Source organism: Haemaphysalis longicornis, unplaced genomic scaffold (assembly GCF_048455015.1).
Source record: "Haemaphysalis longicornis isolate Haplotype H1 unplaced genomic scaffold, Haemaphysalis longicornis Haplotype H1 scaffold_13, whole genome shotgun sequence".
NCBI lineage: Eukaryota > Metazoa > Arthropoda > Arachnida > Ixodida > Ixodidae > Haemaphysalis > Haemaphysalis longicornis.
In genome coordinates, this window is record NW_027526233.1 from 61,808,801 (window position 1) to 61,825,332 (window position 16,532).

General features: G+C 45.7%; 1 protein-coding gene across 1 annotated transcript in view; it reads left to right on the plus strand.

The window, feature by feature from the left end:
* The window catches only part of LOC144164303 (caspase-14-like), a 55,555-nt gene that overhangs the window by 16,460 nt on the left and 22,563 nt on the right, over positions 1 to 16,532 (plus strand). Inside the window, exon 4 of the mRNA XM_077694802.1 lies at positions 8,544 to 8,620. Coding sequence (XP_077550928.1) covers positions 8,544 to 8,620 — 77 coding nt within the window. The remainder of the gene's footprint in view (positions 1 to 8,543; positions 8,621 to 16,532) is intronic.

Sequence of the window (16,532 nt, forward strand, 5' to 3'; positions counted from 1 at the left end):
TGCTGGGTGGGGTCCCTGGCAGTTGGCACAGGTGAAGACCTGTGTGTTGCAATTATCAGTGGGGTGATCGTTCTGGGCGCATTTGGCGCAGGTTAGTCTTCCGCGACAAGCGTTAGTGCTGTGACCGAACCGCTGGCACTTGAAGCAGCATCGCGGGTTCGGAATGTATGGACGGACTGGGCAAAGGATGAATCCTGCATTTATGTGTTCTGGAAGTGTGGATCGGTCGAATGTTGGTATGATGTGCTTCGTGGCTATTTCTTTGTTATCTCTCCGGATGGTGATCCGCCTCACTGCCGTCACACCTTGATCTTTGAGGCCCTCGAGGAGGTCGATGTCTGTCTCGTTTAGGAGATCCGTCTCAGAGATCACACCCTGCGAGCTGTTGAGGCGGCGGTGGGGTGTGATCCTGACATCTAGATCGGCCATGTGGGTTTGGTTGAGAAGACTTGTTGCCTGTTGCTGATTATTCAGTTCTACTAGGAGTTCACCAGTTCTTTGTTTTTTAGCCTTATAAGATTTGCCCACAATATTTTCAAGGAATTTCGTGATCAGAAATACGGACTTGGAAGTGATGGGGTTTTCTTTTTCTGTTGATTCGATTATTAGGAAGCGGGGGTAGTTGTCCGGTTTAGGGGCAGCGATTGCAGGGAGTGGTGGAAAGGAAACTTCGGTGCAGCCCCTTTTTCAGGGACCGATCGTGTTTGGAGAGGGTTTTTGAAGAAGCCATGAATTAATAAATTCTATTCGGCCGTGGTGCATCCGCCCACCCCGGGGCACAACAAGGGGACGCGACAGGTACTTGCAAGCAAGGCCTGCCTGCGCCAGATTTACACCACGGCTATAACCACATATGGCGTAACACAGGGTTGTTAGCCACACCAGGTTAACCCTAGCCGCCAAGAAAAGGAGAAGAACCAAGAAGAGAGAAGGTGACAGGAAAGTTGTTAGAAAGAGGATAGGAAAGTAAAAGATGTAGAGAAGAACAGGAGAGGCGACTGCCGATTCCCTCCGGTCGGGTCAGGCCGGAGGTGCCGTCTACGTGAAGCGTGGGCCAAAGTGGTGTGTTGCCTTTGCCGAGGGGCCTTAAAGGTCCACACACTCGGCATTGGCTCAACCACCAGGTTCCCCTTTTCCCCGGACACGGCTCTGCCACGCACGGCTAGACGTGGGTGCTCGGGGTCCGTGGTGTCGCACATACAACAAACATCTGCTTCCGCAGATGCCCCCTGCGGGGGAGTGTGAGTTGAGTCTGAGTGAGAGTGTGACTGTGAGAGTGTGAGAGCGAGTGTGAGAAAGTGAGTGTGAGTGAGAGTGAGAGTGAGAGTGAGAGTGAAAGTGAGAGCATGAGTGTGAGTGTGAGTGAGAGTGTGAGTGAGACTGAGAGTGTGAGTGTGAGTGAGAGTGAGAGTGAGAGTGTGAGTGAGACTGAGAGTGTGAGTGTGAGTTGAGTCTGAGTGTGAGTGTGAGTGAGAGTGTGAGTGTGAGTGAGAGTGTGGGTGAGAGTGAGAGTGTGAGTGTGAGTGAGAGTGTGAGAGTGAGAGTGTGAGTGTGAGTTGAGTCTGAGTGTGAGTGTGAGTGAGATTGAGAGTGAGTGTGAGTGTGAGTGAGGGTGAGAGTGAGAGTGTCAGTGTGAGTGTGAGTGTGAGTGTGAGTGACAGTGTGAGTGTGAGTGAGAGTGAGATTGAGAGTGAGAGTGAGTGTGAGTCAGAGTGTGAGTGAAAGTGAGAGTGTGAGTGTGAGTGAGAGTGTGAGTGAGAGTGTGAGTGAGAGTGAGAATGAGAGTGTGAGTGTGAGCGAGAGTGTGAGCTGAGTCTGAGTGTGAGTGTGAGTGTGAGTGAGATTGAGATTGAGTGTGAGTGTGAGTGAGAGTGTGAGTGTGAGTGAGAGTGAGAGTGGGAGTGGGGGTGGGAGTGTAAGTTTGAGTGTGAGTGTTAGTGAGAGTGTGAGTGTGAGTTGAGTTTGAGACTGAGTGTGAGTGTGAGATGAGTCTGAGTCTGAGTGTGAGTCTGAGTCTGAGAGTGTGAGTGTGAGAGTGTGACTGTGAGTGTGAGAGTGAGAGTGAGTGTAAGTGTGACAGTGTGAGTAAGAGTGAGAGTGTGACTGTGAGTGAGAGTGAGAGAGAGAGTGTGACTGTGAGTGTGAGTGTGAGTATGAGTTGAGTCTGAGTGAGAGTGTGAGTATGAGTGTGAGTGTGAGAGTGTGAGAGCGAGTGTGAGAGTTTGAGTGTGAGTGTGTGAGAGTGAGTGAGAGTGTGAGTGTGAGTGAGAGTGTGAGTGAGAGAGTGCGAGTGTGAGTGGGAGTGAGAGTGAGAGTGTGAGTGAGAGTGTTAGTGTGAGTGAGAGTGAGAGTTTGAGTGTGAGTGTGAGTGTGATTGAGAGTGTGAGTGAGAGTGAGAGTGTGAGTTCAGTCTGAGTGTGAGTCTGAGTCTGAGTGTGAGTCTGAGTGTGAGTGTGAGTGAGAGTGTGAATGTGAGTGAGAGCGAGAGTGTGAGTGTGAGTGAGAGTGGGAGTGAGTTATAGTGAGAGTGTTAGTGAGAGTGGGAGTCTCAGTGTGAGTGTGAGTGTGAGTGTGAGTGAGAGTGAGATTGAGATTGAGAGTGAGAGTGAGTGTGAGTGTGAGTGAGAGTGAGAGGGAGAGTGTGAGTGAGAGTGTAAGTGTGAGTGAGAGGGGGAGTGTAAGTGGGAGTTAGAATGAGAGTGTGAGTGTGAGGGAGAGTGTGAGTGTGAGTGTGAGTTGAGTGTGAGTGTGAGTGTTAGTGAGAGTGTGAGTGTGAGTGTGAGTGTGAGTGTTATAGTGTGAGAGTGAGTGTGATAGTGTGAGTGTGAGTGTGAGTGAGAGTGTGAGTGAGAGTGAGAGTGAGATTGTGAGTGTGAGTGAGTGAGTTTGAATAAGTGAGAGAGTGTGAGTGAGCGTGTGAGTGTGAGTGTGTACCTTTTGCTGTATAGCTTTTGCTATATCCTCATAATTATAACCAGAAAACATTTTTCTATTTGTCCCACGTGATCCCCCTCGACGTGACCTTTAATTTGATACCCCACACACCCTAGCAGGGTCATATGTAGTTCATACCAGTCAAACTAACCATGACTCTCATGACTGTAACCAGAACGCAGTATTTAAGTGTCCGACGTGATTCCCCTAACTGGAACCTTTAATTTGACGCCCCACATGCTTCAGCGGCCTCAGCTTGAATTTAACCCAGTCTATGACTTATAATGACCATCTCATGATTCGAACTAGGAAGCCTTTTTTATTTGTATCACGTGATTTCCCTCGTCAAGACCGTAAATTTGATACCCTACACGCCCTAGCGGGGTCACTTCGAATTTTACCCCAATATAAGACTCGCCATGACAATCTCATGGTTATAACCAGGAAGCATTTTTGTATTTCTCCCACGTGATTCCGCTCATCAAGACCATTAGTTTGATACCCATCACATCCTAGCGGAATCAATTTGAATGTTAAACAAATCAATGTCTAACCATGACTATCTCTGTGATATAGCCCTACCACATTTTTTTCCCACATGATTTCTCTTATCGGATCCTTCAATTTGATGCGCCAGACACACAGTGGCATCATTGTGAATTTTAACCTAATTTATGACCCATTTTGACAATGTCATAATGATAATCAGGAAGCACGTGATTACCCTCATCGAGACCTTTAATTTGGCTCCGTAGCTAAGGCGTTGCTCTTCTGAGCACGAGGTCGCGGGTTAGATTCCCGGCCGCGGCGGCCGCTTTTGTGATGGAGGCGAAAAGCAAAAACGCCCGTGTGCACGAGATTTCGGGGCACCTTAAAGATCCCCAGGTGGTCAAAATTAATCCGGAGCCCTCTACTACGGCGCGCCTCATAGCCTGCGTTGCATCGGCACGTTAAACCCTTCAATCAATCGAGACATTTAATTTGATATGCCACACGCCCTAGCGCAATGAACTTGAATTTTAACCGAATCTATGACTTACCATGACTACGTCATAATATATCCATAAGTCATTTTGTTCCCGATGAATTCCCCACATCGAGACCTTGAATTTGATTCCCCACATGCCCTCGCAGCGTCATTTTGAATTTTAACCCAATCTGTGACTCATTATGACTGCCTGATGAATACAATCAGGAAGTATTTTTTTTATTAACCCCACGTGATTCCGTTAATCCGGACCTTTCATTTGATACCTTACACGCCTTAGCGTCATCAGTTTCACTTTTCACCCAATCTAATGTGGTCATTATTCTCTCCTAAGGGGCGCTGCCCAGTCAATCCAGATAATTCATTTGAAACAGTAGAGAGGACAGCCCCCGCCCCATTATCCCCCCGGCTCTCATCTCTTCCTCTGTGACCCCTCGTATATCAAGCCGTTAACAGTAGCAGGCGAACAACCAGCACGCCAGCGCCGCCGTGTGCTTTCCCACCACCCTTTCCAACGCTCTTAGTGGATCCGTCAGGAGGAAAAGTTAAGACAACCCTTTTTATGACCTTACGAGTCATTTGTCATTCACGCGCCCAGCCGCGAAAATTAGGTATACAGCAAGTGCTTATGGCCATGAACATTCAACAAGAAAGTAAAAAAAAACAAAAACATCCCCATCGTGAGGGGCACGGTCAAATGCAGAGCATTTTGGGGGGCGCACGACGTTAAGTAGGTTGGGTTACGTTAATGTTCTTGGAGTTGTTGCTATTGGTTGTTATTGTTGTTGGTGTTGTTGGTGTTGGATTGCGTCGCAGCACTGGTTGAAGGTCTTGATTTCGTCCCGTACAACGCTGACTACGACGACAGCATCTGAAGAGAGAGCAGGCGATGACTGGATTGGAGACCCGCGCATACCCGATTTTATCTGGTTCAAAAGAAATTGACAGCGAGAGCGAACGCCGAGAACCGCCCCATCACGGCACGACCGCGCCACGATCACGTCACGACTACGTCACGATCACGCCACAACTGTTGTTGCTCCCGCGCCAAACTACGACGCATGCGCGCCCCACCCGTTGAGGAACGCGATCCCAGCACGCAGAGAACACGCGAGGATCAGCGGAGAGCAGGCGAGGAGGAGTGGGGGAGAGGGCGCACCTGGAACGGATGTTGCGGACGCCGAGGCACGCCGACAACGCCGGGTGACATCGTGAGTTAAAGAAATGCTCTGCATTTAAAAAAAATTAGACACCCCCTCCCTCCAAACCGATCATGCAGATCGCGATTGGTGACGTACCCGCAGGTAACCTGAATTCTGAGCCCACAGTGACGCATGAAGCTTAGCCAACCATACCTGTCTTCTAGGTTACTCTTGTGTACTCAAACTCAAAATGGACTCAAAACTCCTATGTACTAAGAACTCAAAATGTACTCAAAACTCAATATGTAATCAAACTCAAATTGTACTCATACTCAAAATATACGCAGAACTCAAAATGGACTCAAACTCAAATTGTACTAAGAACTCAAAATGGACTCAAACTCATAATGGACTCAAACTCAAAATTTACTCAGAACTCAAAATGGACTCAAACTGAAAGTGTACTCAGAACTCAAATTGGACTCAAACTCAAAATGTATTTACTCAGAACTCAAAATGGACTCAAACTGAAAGTGTACTCAGAACTCAAATTGGACTCAAACTCAAAATGTACTGAGAACTCAAAATGGACTCAAACTCAAAATGGACTCAGAACTCAAAATGGACTCAAACTCAAAATGTACTAAGAACTCAAAATGGACTCAAACTCAAAATGGACTCAAACTCAAAATGTACTCAGAACTAAAAATGGACTTAGAATTCGCTGGTTCTAAGGCGTACTCAAACTCAATCAGACTGAAACTCAGTCTGGATCACTCGGCTCAAACTCATCAAGCTCAAACTCACCATGCCACACTAGCCTCGCGTTTACTCAAACTCAAACTCACGCGTGAGTTTGAGTCCAAATGAGTCTGAGTGAGTAGACTCATGAGTGAGTTCACCGACTTCTGCAGCAAAGTGATGTCTCGCCTATAACAAGAAGTTGCGTGAGACAAACACCGTGAAAGACTTTGCGGCACTCTACGTAGTTTTTGTGTATTTTCTAGTGTAACGTTACCGCCCATACATTTCAAAGGGCTAGCGTCATTGGCTGCGCAAGCTGGTTAAGCTACGTGCTAAACTGAAAACAATGCAAAAAGGAAGCCTTCGTCGTCACTATTAACAGTGCTAATCGACTTTGCACATGCACTTTACATCACCACATTAGGCACTCTTACTCTAGGCACGACGAGCGGGAAAGTTGTACGTGTGCTTCACGTTTGCGGGCGAAGGGGCTGAGGAGCGATTCCGCCAAGGTTGTCGTACGTCTCTCCTGTTACATTTACGACACCTGTAATGGTTGCGTGTAAACACCAGTGCACGAGACCTTCTACATTTAAGATCGACACCTTCTCGCCAGGTGGACGGGTGTTTTAGCAACCTGTTGTGGTAGATAATGTGGCTGAGGGAATTGTCCACTTCTCCGTCAGTATTTTGTGCGGAGTCATCAGAAAATACCAATTCCGTCACAATTATCTGCAAAGCGGGGAGAGCATTTTTGACTTATACGTCCCTAGGTACGCCGACGTTTACTTGAAGGAATGTACTGTGGAGAAGGTCATCGAGTTGCACTCGAGAATTTCTAGTGTTGACATTGAGCTTGAAAGCTGTGTTAAAGGTGTGAAACAAGAGTGTTGTATGTTTGATGATCTGAAAACATGACCTCGCACAGATGAAATGGGGGTGAAAATATTTGAAAAAATACAGTGGCAAAATCCAACCTACGAAATCGCAGTCAGAACGGGCTGTGACAGCGACGCAAGTTACCCTACCAAATAGCCTGCAGCCACCTCAAATATAACTGTAATATTACTGTTGTTATGAATAAAGGGGTTCAAGAAGGTATATAAACAAAACGGCCGCTCACGCTTTACTGCTTCGTGAGGCCATGAAATTTTGAATTTAAAATGTATGAAAATTTATAAATGCAGAGGAAATTTAACAACTTACCCATATTTGCTTTTCATATATTATAATGTGTAGTCTGTGACTCCCTTACAGCTTTCAGTAAAAGTGAAATGCCCTAAATGTCCCAAAATACAATTAATGGGGGGGGGACATTCTTGCCACTATTTTTTGTCATATTACATTCCATTACGATTGACCAACTGTCCCATATTTCGAGCAACCTGTCTTTTAAGGCCCTCATAAAGATAATAATATGACCCCGTTTAAATCATAATTCGTTGCCTCTAAAACAGTTTACGTATTTATTTACTGCCCAAGATTGTGCTATCGCGTCGTTAAAATTGGTTACGCTTACAAAAAGTTTTATAAGGCACCCAGACAGCCACAATATTATTTAATGCGTTTATGTAAGAGCGAGGATGGTTTCTTCAAGAAAAGCGTTGTGGTTCGTACGGGTGGCTGCCACGCTTCCTCTGGTAATAACCTTTTAGATGCGACTGCGTCTCATTCACTCGCCTTGTCCATGCAGTGTCGTCGGCGTTGTTGTCGTCAGCACCTCCCCCATTCCCTCGCCTCGCGAGCTGCACTCTCCGTCGCTCACCCCTCTCCTCTCCGATGCCCCTCTCTCGCGAGGGGCATTGGATTGGAATCGAATGGATTGGCTTGGCTTGCATTGGATTGGATTGGTTTTGGATTGAATTGGATTAAAGGGGTTTGTGTTGGATTGTGCTGCGTCATAGCCGCGGCAGACGCACTGGCGCCGGCGCATGTGCAGTACTCTCTCCTCCGCGCTCTCCTCTCCTTCGGGCCCGCTGCGCAAATAACCGGTGTGCCGCTCTCCGGCGGCCTTTCGGTCGACGGTTGCTCTCCGTTGCGCTTGAACCCCCCTCAGCGTCGCATGACACCAGGGTTCCCGCGAGTGGAGGTGGGCGCAATTTTTGCTGGACTAACTGGCTTGACCTACAATTGTTAGACGGGGGTACCAGACGGAACCGTAAAACTAGTGGAACAAACGTTGTGAAGATAACAAAAAGCGTAAAACTTCTGGTTCGCCATGATAAAGTTTTCCCGATACTGGATGAGAGATCTAGATGACTCTTTTTACGGTAACGGTATAGGCTGCCAGTGCATTTATATTTCGAGAAACATTTACTATCTCCGTGTTGCTTCTAGATATAGGGTTGGCTGCTTATCAAATAAGTGACAAAATGACTAGCTTTTTAAAACTTTACTGTTAAGGCTGCATTGGGCGCTTTGATATAATATTGGTTTAGTTATTACTATGTTTCGTCGAATGTTTTTCTCCTGGCATTTAAAATAAATCTTGTGTACAGGCCAAACAAGGCATCATTTAGTGAGCGATAATAGAGGAAGCGTGAAATTATAAATTCTGTTTGTATTGTTAGGCTTCGCAATTGTAAGTTTCAACTCAAAATATTTTTTTCTTTATTAAAAGAAAGTTGCATAAGTAACGGCCTTTAAATATTTATATTTAATATTTTTAAATTGGAAAGAAATTTTAAGTACATGTTGTGGTGTATTTTGCTTCTCTACATGGGGATCTCTTGCAGGTGTAAGGATGACGACATTGCCGATCGGAGTCAGGCTTCTTGTCCCTCCAGCACGTTATTTTATGGATGGCGACGAGGTGAGCTTTGTTCTGACACTGTAGGTTTGTACTAAAGTGGGTTTTCTATTATCGTAGTTTCACAGCGTAGTTTCACAGTCGAAGATATAAATGTTTGTATGGGGTACACGTCTACGTTGTACGTGTCTGTCATCAGGTATTTCTTTCAATGTAAGTCATGGTTGTAGACGGCTCATGCACACAGAAGCCCTGGTCTGGAACCAATATTCGCTTGCGTGGGCTTCGGTGTTGGTGTAGGCTGTCTTCCAAACGTAACGTATAACCCTTTGCCTGTACTTAAAAATGATTATTCATCCACTACGTGAAATCGCTGAAAATTGGATATAAATTGCAGGTTTGTAATGACGTTTGTGGTCTGGTTGCAGTGCGTAAAAAGTGGGCTTAGAAAATATGTATGCTAATGGTGGGTAGGTCTCCACGGGATTACAAGCGAGAACAATACATACAAATGCTTCGCGCGCTCCATGCCCATATCCATTTTAGCAGAAAACTGCATAACCTGCAACTACGTGCATGCGATGCAGCTCATCCCCACGGTCATTGAATGGGGATGCAGGCCCTTGCTTACTTTTTTCATTTAGGCTATTATTGTTCAAGGAACAATCGCCCAGTGGGAATAATATGATAAGTATATGAGAAAAAATCTGTTTGAAGAAAAGAGGAAGAGCACTGACACCTTTGAGTTATCGCGAAGTATTAGAACAATGTAAATGCTCCGATCACGGGAAGCAGCGGAAAGGCGTCAGGGACCTCTGCAGCTGGGACACAGCAGCCTATTAGGAAAGGCCGCGGCTGACGGGAGAATGAATTTAGTCTGTGCACAAGAATTCTTGAATGAAGCGCAAGGTCACAGCAGGAGAAATCGCCAGGATCGGCATCTCGTCTCCGAGAAGGAAGCCAGATAGACGCGACCATCCCGTCGACCATACTATGCAAACCGGGTGGGCGCAGGCTGACGCCGTTTTGCGTGGACACTTAGTCGCTTCCCCCAAGCACTGTTCTGCCGACACAGCCCCTTCCAGGTCGCTGTTACGGCAGACGCAGCGACGCTAACGGCAGGAATCACGAGGTGACTCCGGCTGGCACAGCAACGCTCCCGTGGCACGGGGCTGTTGATGGCCCCCAATTCAAGGAAGCCCCGTTCGGTACCACTGGATCATATGCAGAGACCTCTGGTGTATTGAGTGACGCTAGACTTAAAAAAATTCACAGCATATCCACGGGGTGAATGATGATGAGTGGGCGAAGCTCCTGAGGGGAAATCATCGGTAAAACCGTGACTCTTCAGTGAAAGTTCGCCCACTACATCTGTGTCCGAACGTAACGTCTAGAAAGTCTCGCTTAAACCGCGCGTCGGCACCTTGGGGCTGAGCTCGCCTGACGCATTTTGCAGACGCCTCACGAGCTCTCACTGCATCGGGGTCTGCCTGCCGATACGCGCGCTTTCTCGCCGCTTCCCGTTCTCTGACGTTTTGGAGATCCTCTTCGCGCCGCAACCGTGCCGCTTCGCGTACGGCAGGGTCCTCGCGCCGTTGCCGTGACGCTTGGGCCTCTCGTTCTCGAACGCTGGGATCTTGGCGGTGTCGTCGCGCAGCCAGACGACACGCTTCGGCCTCCCGCTCTCGTACGGCAGGATCTTGGCGGCGGCGTCGCGCAGCTTCACGGAGCGCTTCTGCCTCGCGGGCTCGCACATCTGCAGCCTTATCCATCGGGCGACTCCGAGCGCGAGCCAACAGCGAACGGATTTTATTACAACGCTCCCCGCCATCTAGTAAACAATCCAAGAACTAAACTAGAGGTAGCCACGCCATCTAGTAAACAAACCAAGCGCATTTTTTCATCATATACAAGTACCGCCATCTAGTAAACAATCCAAGAACTAAACTAGAGGTAGCCACGCCATCTAGTAAACAATCCAAGAACTAAACTAGAGGTGGCTACATACATATGTCGAGGATGGACAGACCCACGCCTTAAGGAGCTTCGCCCCTAAAATGACGACGATGACGTAAAATGACGATGAATGACGACGATGACGTAAAACATAATGCTAGGACCTCCGTACAAGGACAAACAATTTGTTTGGGGCGTGTTTCTTGCGCGAGCGCCTATGGGCGCCTTCAAAATATAACTAGATCGCCAATCATTCCCATACTTGGCTTGCCTAATGTTTTTTCTGCCCCTAGGCCATATTAGTATAGTTATAAATTGTTGACATACGCCAGTCTGTCAAAGCCGGAAGAGGCTCGTGAAACAGACTGGAAGCCGAAAATACTTTATTACTATAAAGAACGTGCCGGGATAGGCTCAATTAAATTTTCTGAAAGTTTTTGGTTTAACATTTGTAAATTTCCCGCCCTTATTTTTTAGGGTTTGTAATGAAGGGCCATCACTTCGCAAAGAGTTGAGGCTACAAGGGACATAGTAGTTGCTCATTTGTTCACGGTATTCAGAGCACAGCCAGCGTAAAGACAACGACAAATTTGGAAAATTTCCACGACAGGAACATCCATAGAACAAAACTTCTTGATTCATACACACTCGATCCCAACAGACTGCTTTGTTGTGGGATAAAAAATTGTGCATATGGGAAAGGAAAAGAGTGTTAACATGTTATTAGGTTGAATGCCTAAGAAACCACAGCATTCTTCAACCAATAGAAAAAAAATAAAAAATTTGTTTGCACACTTCAAATTAGCAAAGCCCCAGAGTATAACAGCGAGCGCACTTTTAGGTGCCGGCTGCAACAGATGTAGGATAACTTATTGTGCATTGAAATTCACAATCGCAAAGTACGCCTAACTACATTACACTTTACACAGGGGTAGCATGAGACAATACGCAATCAACGCCAATCGAGCAGTGGATAACACAAAGGCAATGATACTGAATCTCTTTACCGGATTGAGAATGTAAACCATATTCTTTTTTTATATCAACTGTTATCACATCGCTACTACACGAGCTTAGTTTGTTGACTGTTATCTGGTAAAAATATAGTGCCGTTTTAAATGACGGCGCATCCCCAAAGTACAGAAATTTAGAAAGAAGCGAGAATGAATTGCCGAAATCAAGATTTACAAACATTTTTGAATGGTAGCGAAACCTAAAGAACTCCAGTTATTTATGTGTTCGAATAAATTTGTTTCGCTCCTAATCCAGACGTTCGACAAATAGATGGACAGCCAATTACGTTTTAAGCAGAAATACTGCCCGTATACAAAAATTATTAAGTTTAATTGCACTACTATTTAGTGCAATCTCTGGGTCTGGGTATTTAGTAAAAGCAGTTTATACTAGAGTACGGTCTGAGCATGTATAAGAGTCGAAAGTAAACTCAGCTTGAAATTTTAAACAGTTTTTGAAGAAAATTCTGGCACACGCCATAATTGAATCGCACACAAAAACAGAGAGAAAAACTCTCACGAGCATCAGTGTAGAACCATTGTGTGAACCAACATAACTGGGCTGATGGACAGAAAATGTGGTATGCACTAAAAAGAATATTACTGTACTTATACCACACTGCGACCATTTGCAAAATTTGATGTTAGGCGGGCAAGCATCAAGGCCGCGCAGCTCAAAAGTTTCACGCTAACAAGGCTATTTCACCGAAACCTTTCAACCTTTCAAGACTTCTAAAAGCATCACTGCAGTAACTTCTGAGGCCCATCATAAAAAAGAGTGGTAGTGCTGAAGTTTATAGGTGAACAATAAATAATACAATGTCAGCAGCTCTTCAGCATGCCTGACACAGTGACTTCATTTTTAGACTTATATTTTTGGCGCTTACGTTTTCCACAGAAACGAAGTTACGAATTGGTTCGAACTATGAAGTTAAGCCCCGCAGAAAGCAATGCAAACCTTACGCAGCAAGCGTTACAAAGAGCACTACCAGCACGCTTACACACCTCGCCGCGTCGCGATTTTGCCGGCGGGCTCCCCTCCCTAATGCGGCGGGTAGTTGTTATTAACGCCTAATACGAACAAGCAGCTCCTTTAGGCGAGTTACAGTTATGATAGTAAAAAGGCGAGTGAAATCAAAATGGACAATGCAACTAGTGTGGCCAAGGGGCCCTCCCCAGAAGGTGCGGTGCACATTTGCAGGGCTGTAAAAGCCGACACACACAAGGCATTGGGAACGTACACATCGGCAAGGTTGTCTTTTAAGGGTAATTTTTAAAGAAAAGCTTTGCTGCTTTCGTCCAGCGTTTTCACAGAGCATGCGCAAGGTAACTCTTTGACCGGAGACACACCACCGGCGGGACGAGCAGACGGGTACCCGGGACATAAAGGATAATGCCGAAAGGGAAAGTAGTACACAGGAGATAGACTTTCTACCAGTTACGACAGAAGAAGTAAGGAAGTCTTTGAAAGAAAGGAACGGCGGCAAAGGATTTGGTGAAGGCTAGTTAACAACAGACCTCTTGAAGGATGGCGGGCAAATTGTACTAGTAAAACTGGTGAACCTGTACACGCAATGCCTCATGACCGCGAGTGTACCGGGATCTTGGAGGAATGCAAACATCATCCTAATCCATCCCCAAGATGACAGGAAGTACTTGAAAAAGTACTGGCCGATCTGCTTACTGTTGGTCGGCTACAAGGTGCTTACCAAGGTAATCGCTAACAAAATTTCGGCCACCATAGGTTGCAGTCAACCTAAAGAACAAGCAGGGTTTCGTATAGGTTATGCAACAATGAACCTAATTCACACGGTAAATCAGGTGATAGAGAAGCGCGTGTAGTATACTGAACCCCTATGTATAGCCTTCATAGACTATGAGTGAGAAAGCATTTGACTCGGTCCAAATCTCAGCAGTCATTCAGGCAAACACGAAACCAGGGTGTAGACGAGCATTAGTTGAGAATACTGGAGTATATTTACAGTGAGTCCACAGCTACCATCACCCTCCGTCAGAACACTAGTAAAATACCTATAAGGAATGGCGTCAGACAAGGAGACAAAATCTCTCCGATGTTATTCAAAGCATGTTTACAAGAAGTAGACAGAACATTAGATTGGGAACAGGTGGAAGTAGGGAGTAATTGAGCATACCTCAGTAACCTCAGATTTTTTGATGGCGTTGCCTTGTTAAGTAACTCGTGCGACGAATTGCAAAGCATGCTAACTGCCCTGGACAGAGTAGTACCGTGAGCCTGAAAATTATTATGCGGGAAACTGAGGTAAGGATCAATAACCTCGGCACAGCACAGCGTTTTCAGATAGATGGCGAAGCAGTGGAAGTGCTTAGCGAATACATCTACTTAGGCCAAGTTGTGACCCCGGATCCCAACCAAGAGGCCGAGATGTTTCCAGGGATAAGAATGGGGTGGAGGGCATATGACAGAAATTCTCAGATAATGAATGGCAACGTACCATTGTCAGTACAGAATTAAGTGTATGACAGCGGCATCTTACCGGCACTCACCAATGGGGCAGAAATTTGGAGGGGCACTGTGATGGTTCAACGTAAATTGGGGACGACTCAGCACGCAATGGAACGGAAGATGATAGGTGTAACATTAAGGGACAATGAGAGAGCGAAGTAGGTCAGGGAACAAACGCGTTTTAAGGGCATATTAGTAGAAGGTAAGAAGAAATGGTCATGGGCAGGGCGTGTAATGGGGAGGCAAGATAATCTTTGGTCATTAAGGGAACAGAGTGGATTCCTAGAGAAGGCAAGCGTAGCAGGATGCGGGAGAAAGTTCAATGCGCAGATTAGATCAACAAGTTTGCGGGGATAAATTGGTCACAGTTACCACAGTACTGGGGTAATGGGAGAATAATGGGTGAGGCCTTTGCCCCGCAGTGGGCGTATATAGGCTAGCGATAATGATGACTCCGAAAATGTCTCTCACCCGGGCTCGAAGAGGACCGCAGTAAGGCTCGAAGAAAAGTTCGAATGGAATAACCAAGAGTAATGTCAAAACTCTAACCCTTAGCGTATGTAAATGGTTTTTTTGAAAAGGAGAAACAGGTCAATAGGAGTCTTGTGTTGCTGATCCCCGCTCAGAATACTGTGTGGACAAAGAATCGCTCTTACTTTGAAATAATTATGCCAGCACATTAAACTAATAAAGAAAGTTCACGTTTCGCTTTAAAGAAAGCAGACCTCGAATTCATACTACCGATTACTTACAGGAGAGAAGGTTAGCGCTCATCTGAGCACTTTGAAGAAGGTCTTCTCTCATTGGATCGATCAATGTAACGTTAGTAAAACAAACCCCTGTAATTGCAAACTAGCATCCTATATATGAGAACAAACTTCGGGTAAAGACATCCCATCCCGCCCTAAATTCAATATAACAACTTATTTGTTTTGGGAAAGCCATGCCTCGTCCAAACTACCCTTACAGAGGACCAATCTACCGGTAAAGATACGTAGAGGAAGACAAAAAATTAGTCCCGTATCCGCTTGCTTCTCTGGAATTGTCATGGAAAGGCAATGGTAGTCTGCCGCCCTTGCAACGTAATTATTTTCCTACTAAGCACTCCCATCAGTTGCGCTCATCGCATCCCGCTCGCTCTTCTCGGAAACAGTTGGATGATGTTTTTAAATGGAATTCCCATTTCTCCCTTTCAATTGGTCGCGTGCTGTCATTTGACAAGGACGTTGGGTTTTCTTTTGTTGTTCTTGTTCAGCGTGAAACAGCACATGCGGGATCTGCCTATTTTGCTCGCGTGCTCTGTCTTTTACGATCTGAAGTAAGTGTGCTTTGTTCTCAAGAGTTTTCTCTTGGCACTGGAAAACCAAATAAACGCGTATTTGCACCTAAAAGAAGGCGGTACTTGCCGGTTGAGTACTTACCTTTTCAAAAACAAATCCTGAAGATTCTCTTTTACTAAACACCTCAGACATAGACAACAACCGCAGCTCTAGTAGTTTTGTATTGTTTTACTTATATCAGATATGTTTTAAGTTATTGCCCATGTTTAGGCAGAAAGCGAAATGTACGGACGGAGAGACGGACACTTGTTGAAACCATTCAGCGCTTATGTAGTCCTCGAAAGAATATCGTCTTACGCAAAACGATATTGACCTGCCATTGTAGAAATATTCATTGCATAGAGTACAAATGCTTAAGAAGCTGAGATGTAACACTGCGGTTGGTGTTTGTTCTTGTGTGACTGTTGATGTTTCAATGATGCCTATTCCGTCCACAATGCAGAACTGGCACTGCATAAAAAAGCTGGTTTTGCGTGGAAGTATATAACGTGGCAAACCAGTGTCGATGTAACGCCTGGACAATGTTAGTGTCCCTCTTTACACAGGCCCGCCCACCACGCCACAGCCTGTGTCACGGTCATCTCGATATCTCTGCTTCACGCACTCTCTCTGCCACTGCGTATTGCTCTAGGGGGACCACTTTCTCCACTTAGTTCATAGTGCTGTCAAACCTACCTTTTTTCCGTGTGCATATACGTAGCGCAGGACGAGTCTTCTACAAACACAAGACCTCGACATTTGCGCTTTGCCCAGAAATATAAATGTTCCCTTTAAAAATTGCAGACACATGATGGTCTAGGGATGGGAGAGAGGAGAATGGCCGATGAAACGTAAAACAGGCTGAGCTTTTCAACCATTTTCGGCGGATAAAAGCATAGTTCTCCTTGTCTACTTGCGAACACTAACAAATCAGCGTCTCTTTTACAGTGAATATTTTTGGTACAGCCAGTAGTAGGGCGCCGTTTTTTCTATCAGAGTGATGGGTTTTGCTGATTCCTTCATTGAAAAAGAAGTGGCCTTCATCGTAATTGTATATATTGTCCATTTATTTTATCACACATTCTTTCAGCAGGTTTGATACACAACCGCCACTGAATATGTGTGAGCAGGTACCGTTAAATATAGATAATATAAAAACAAGTTCCCCAAAACGGGGTTTATACAGATTGCCCTCTTGACTG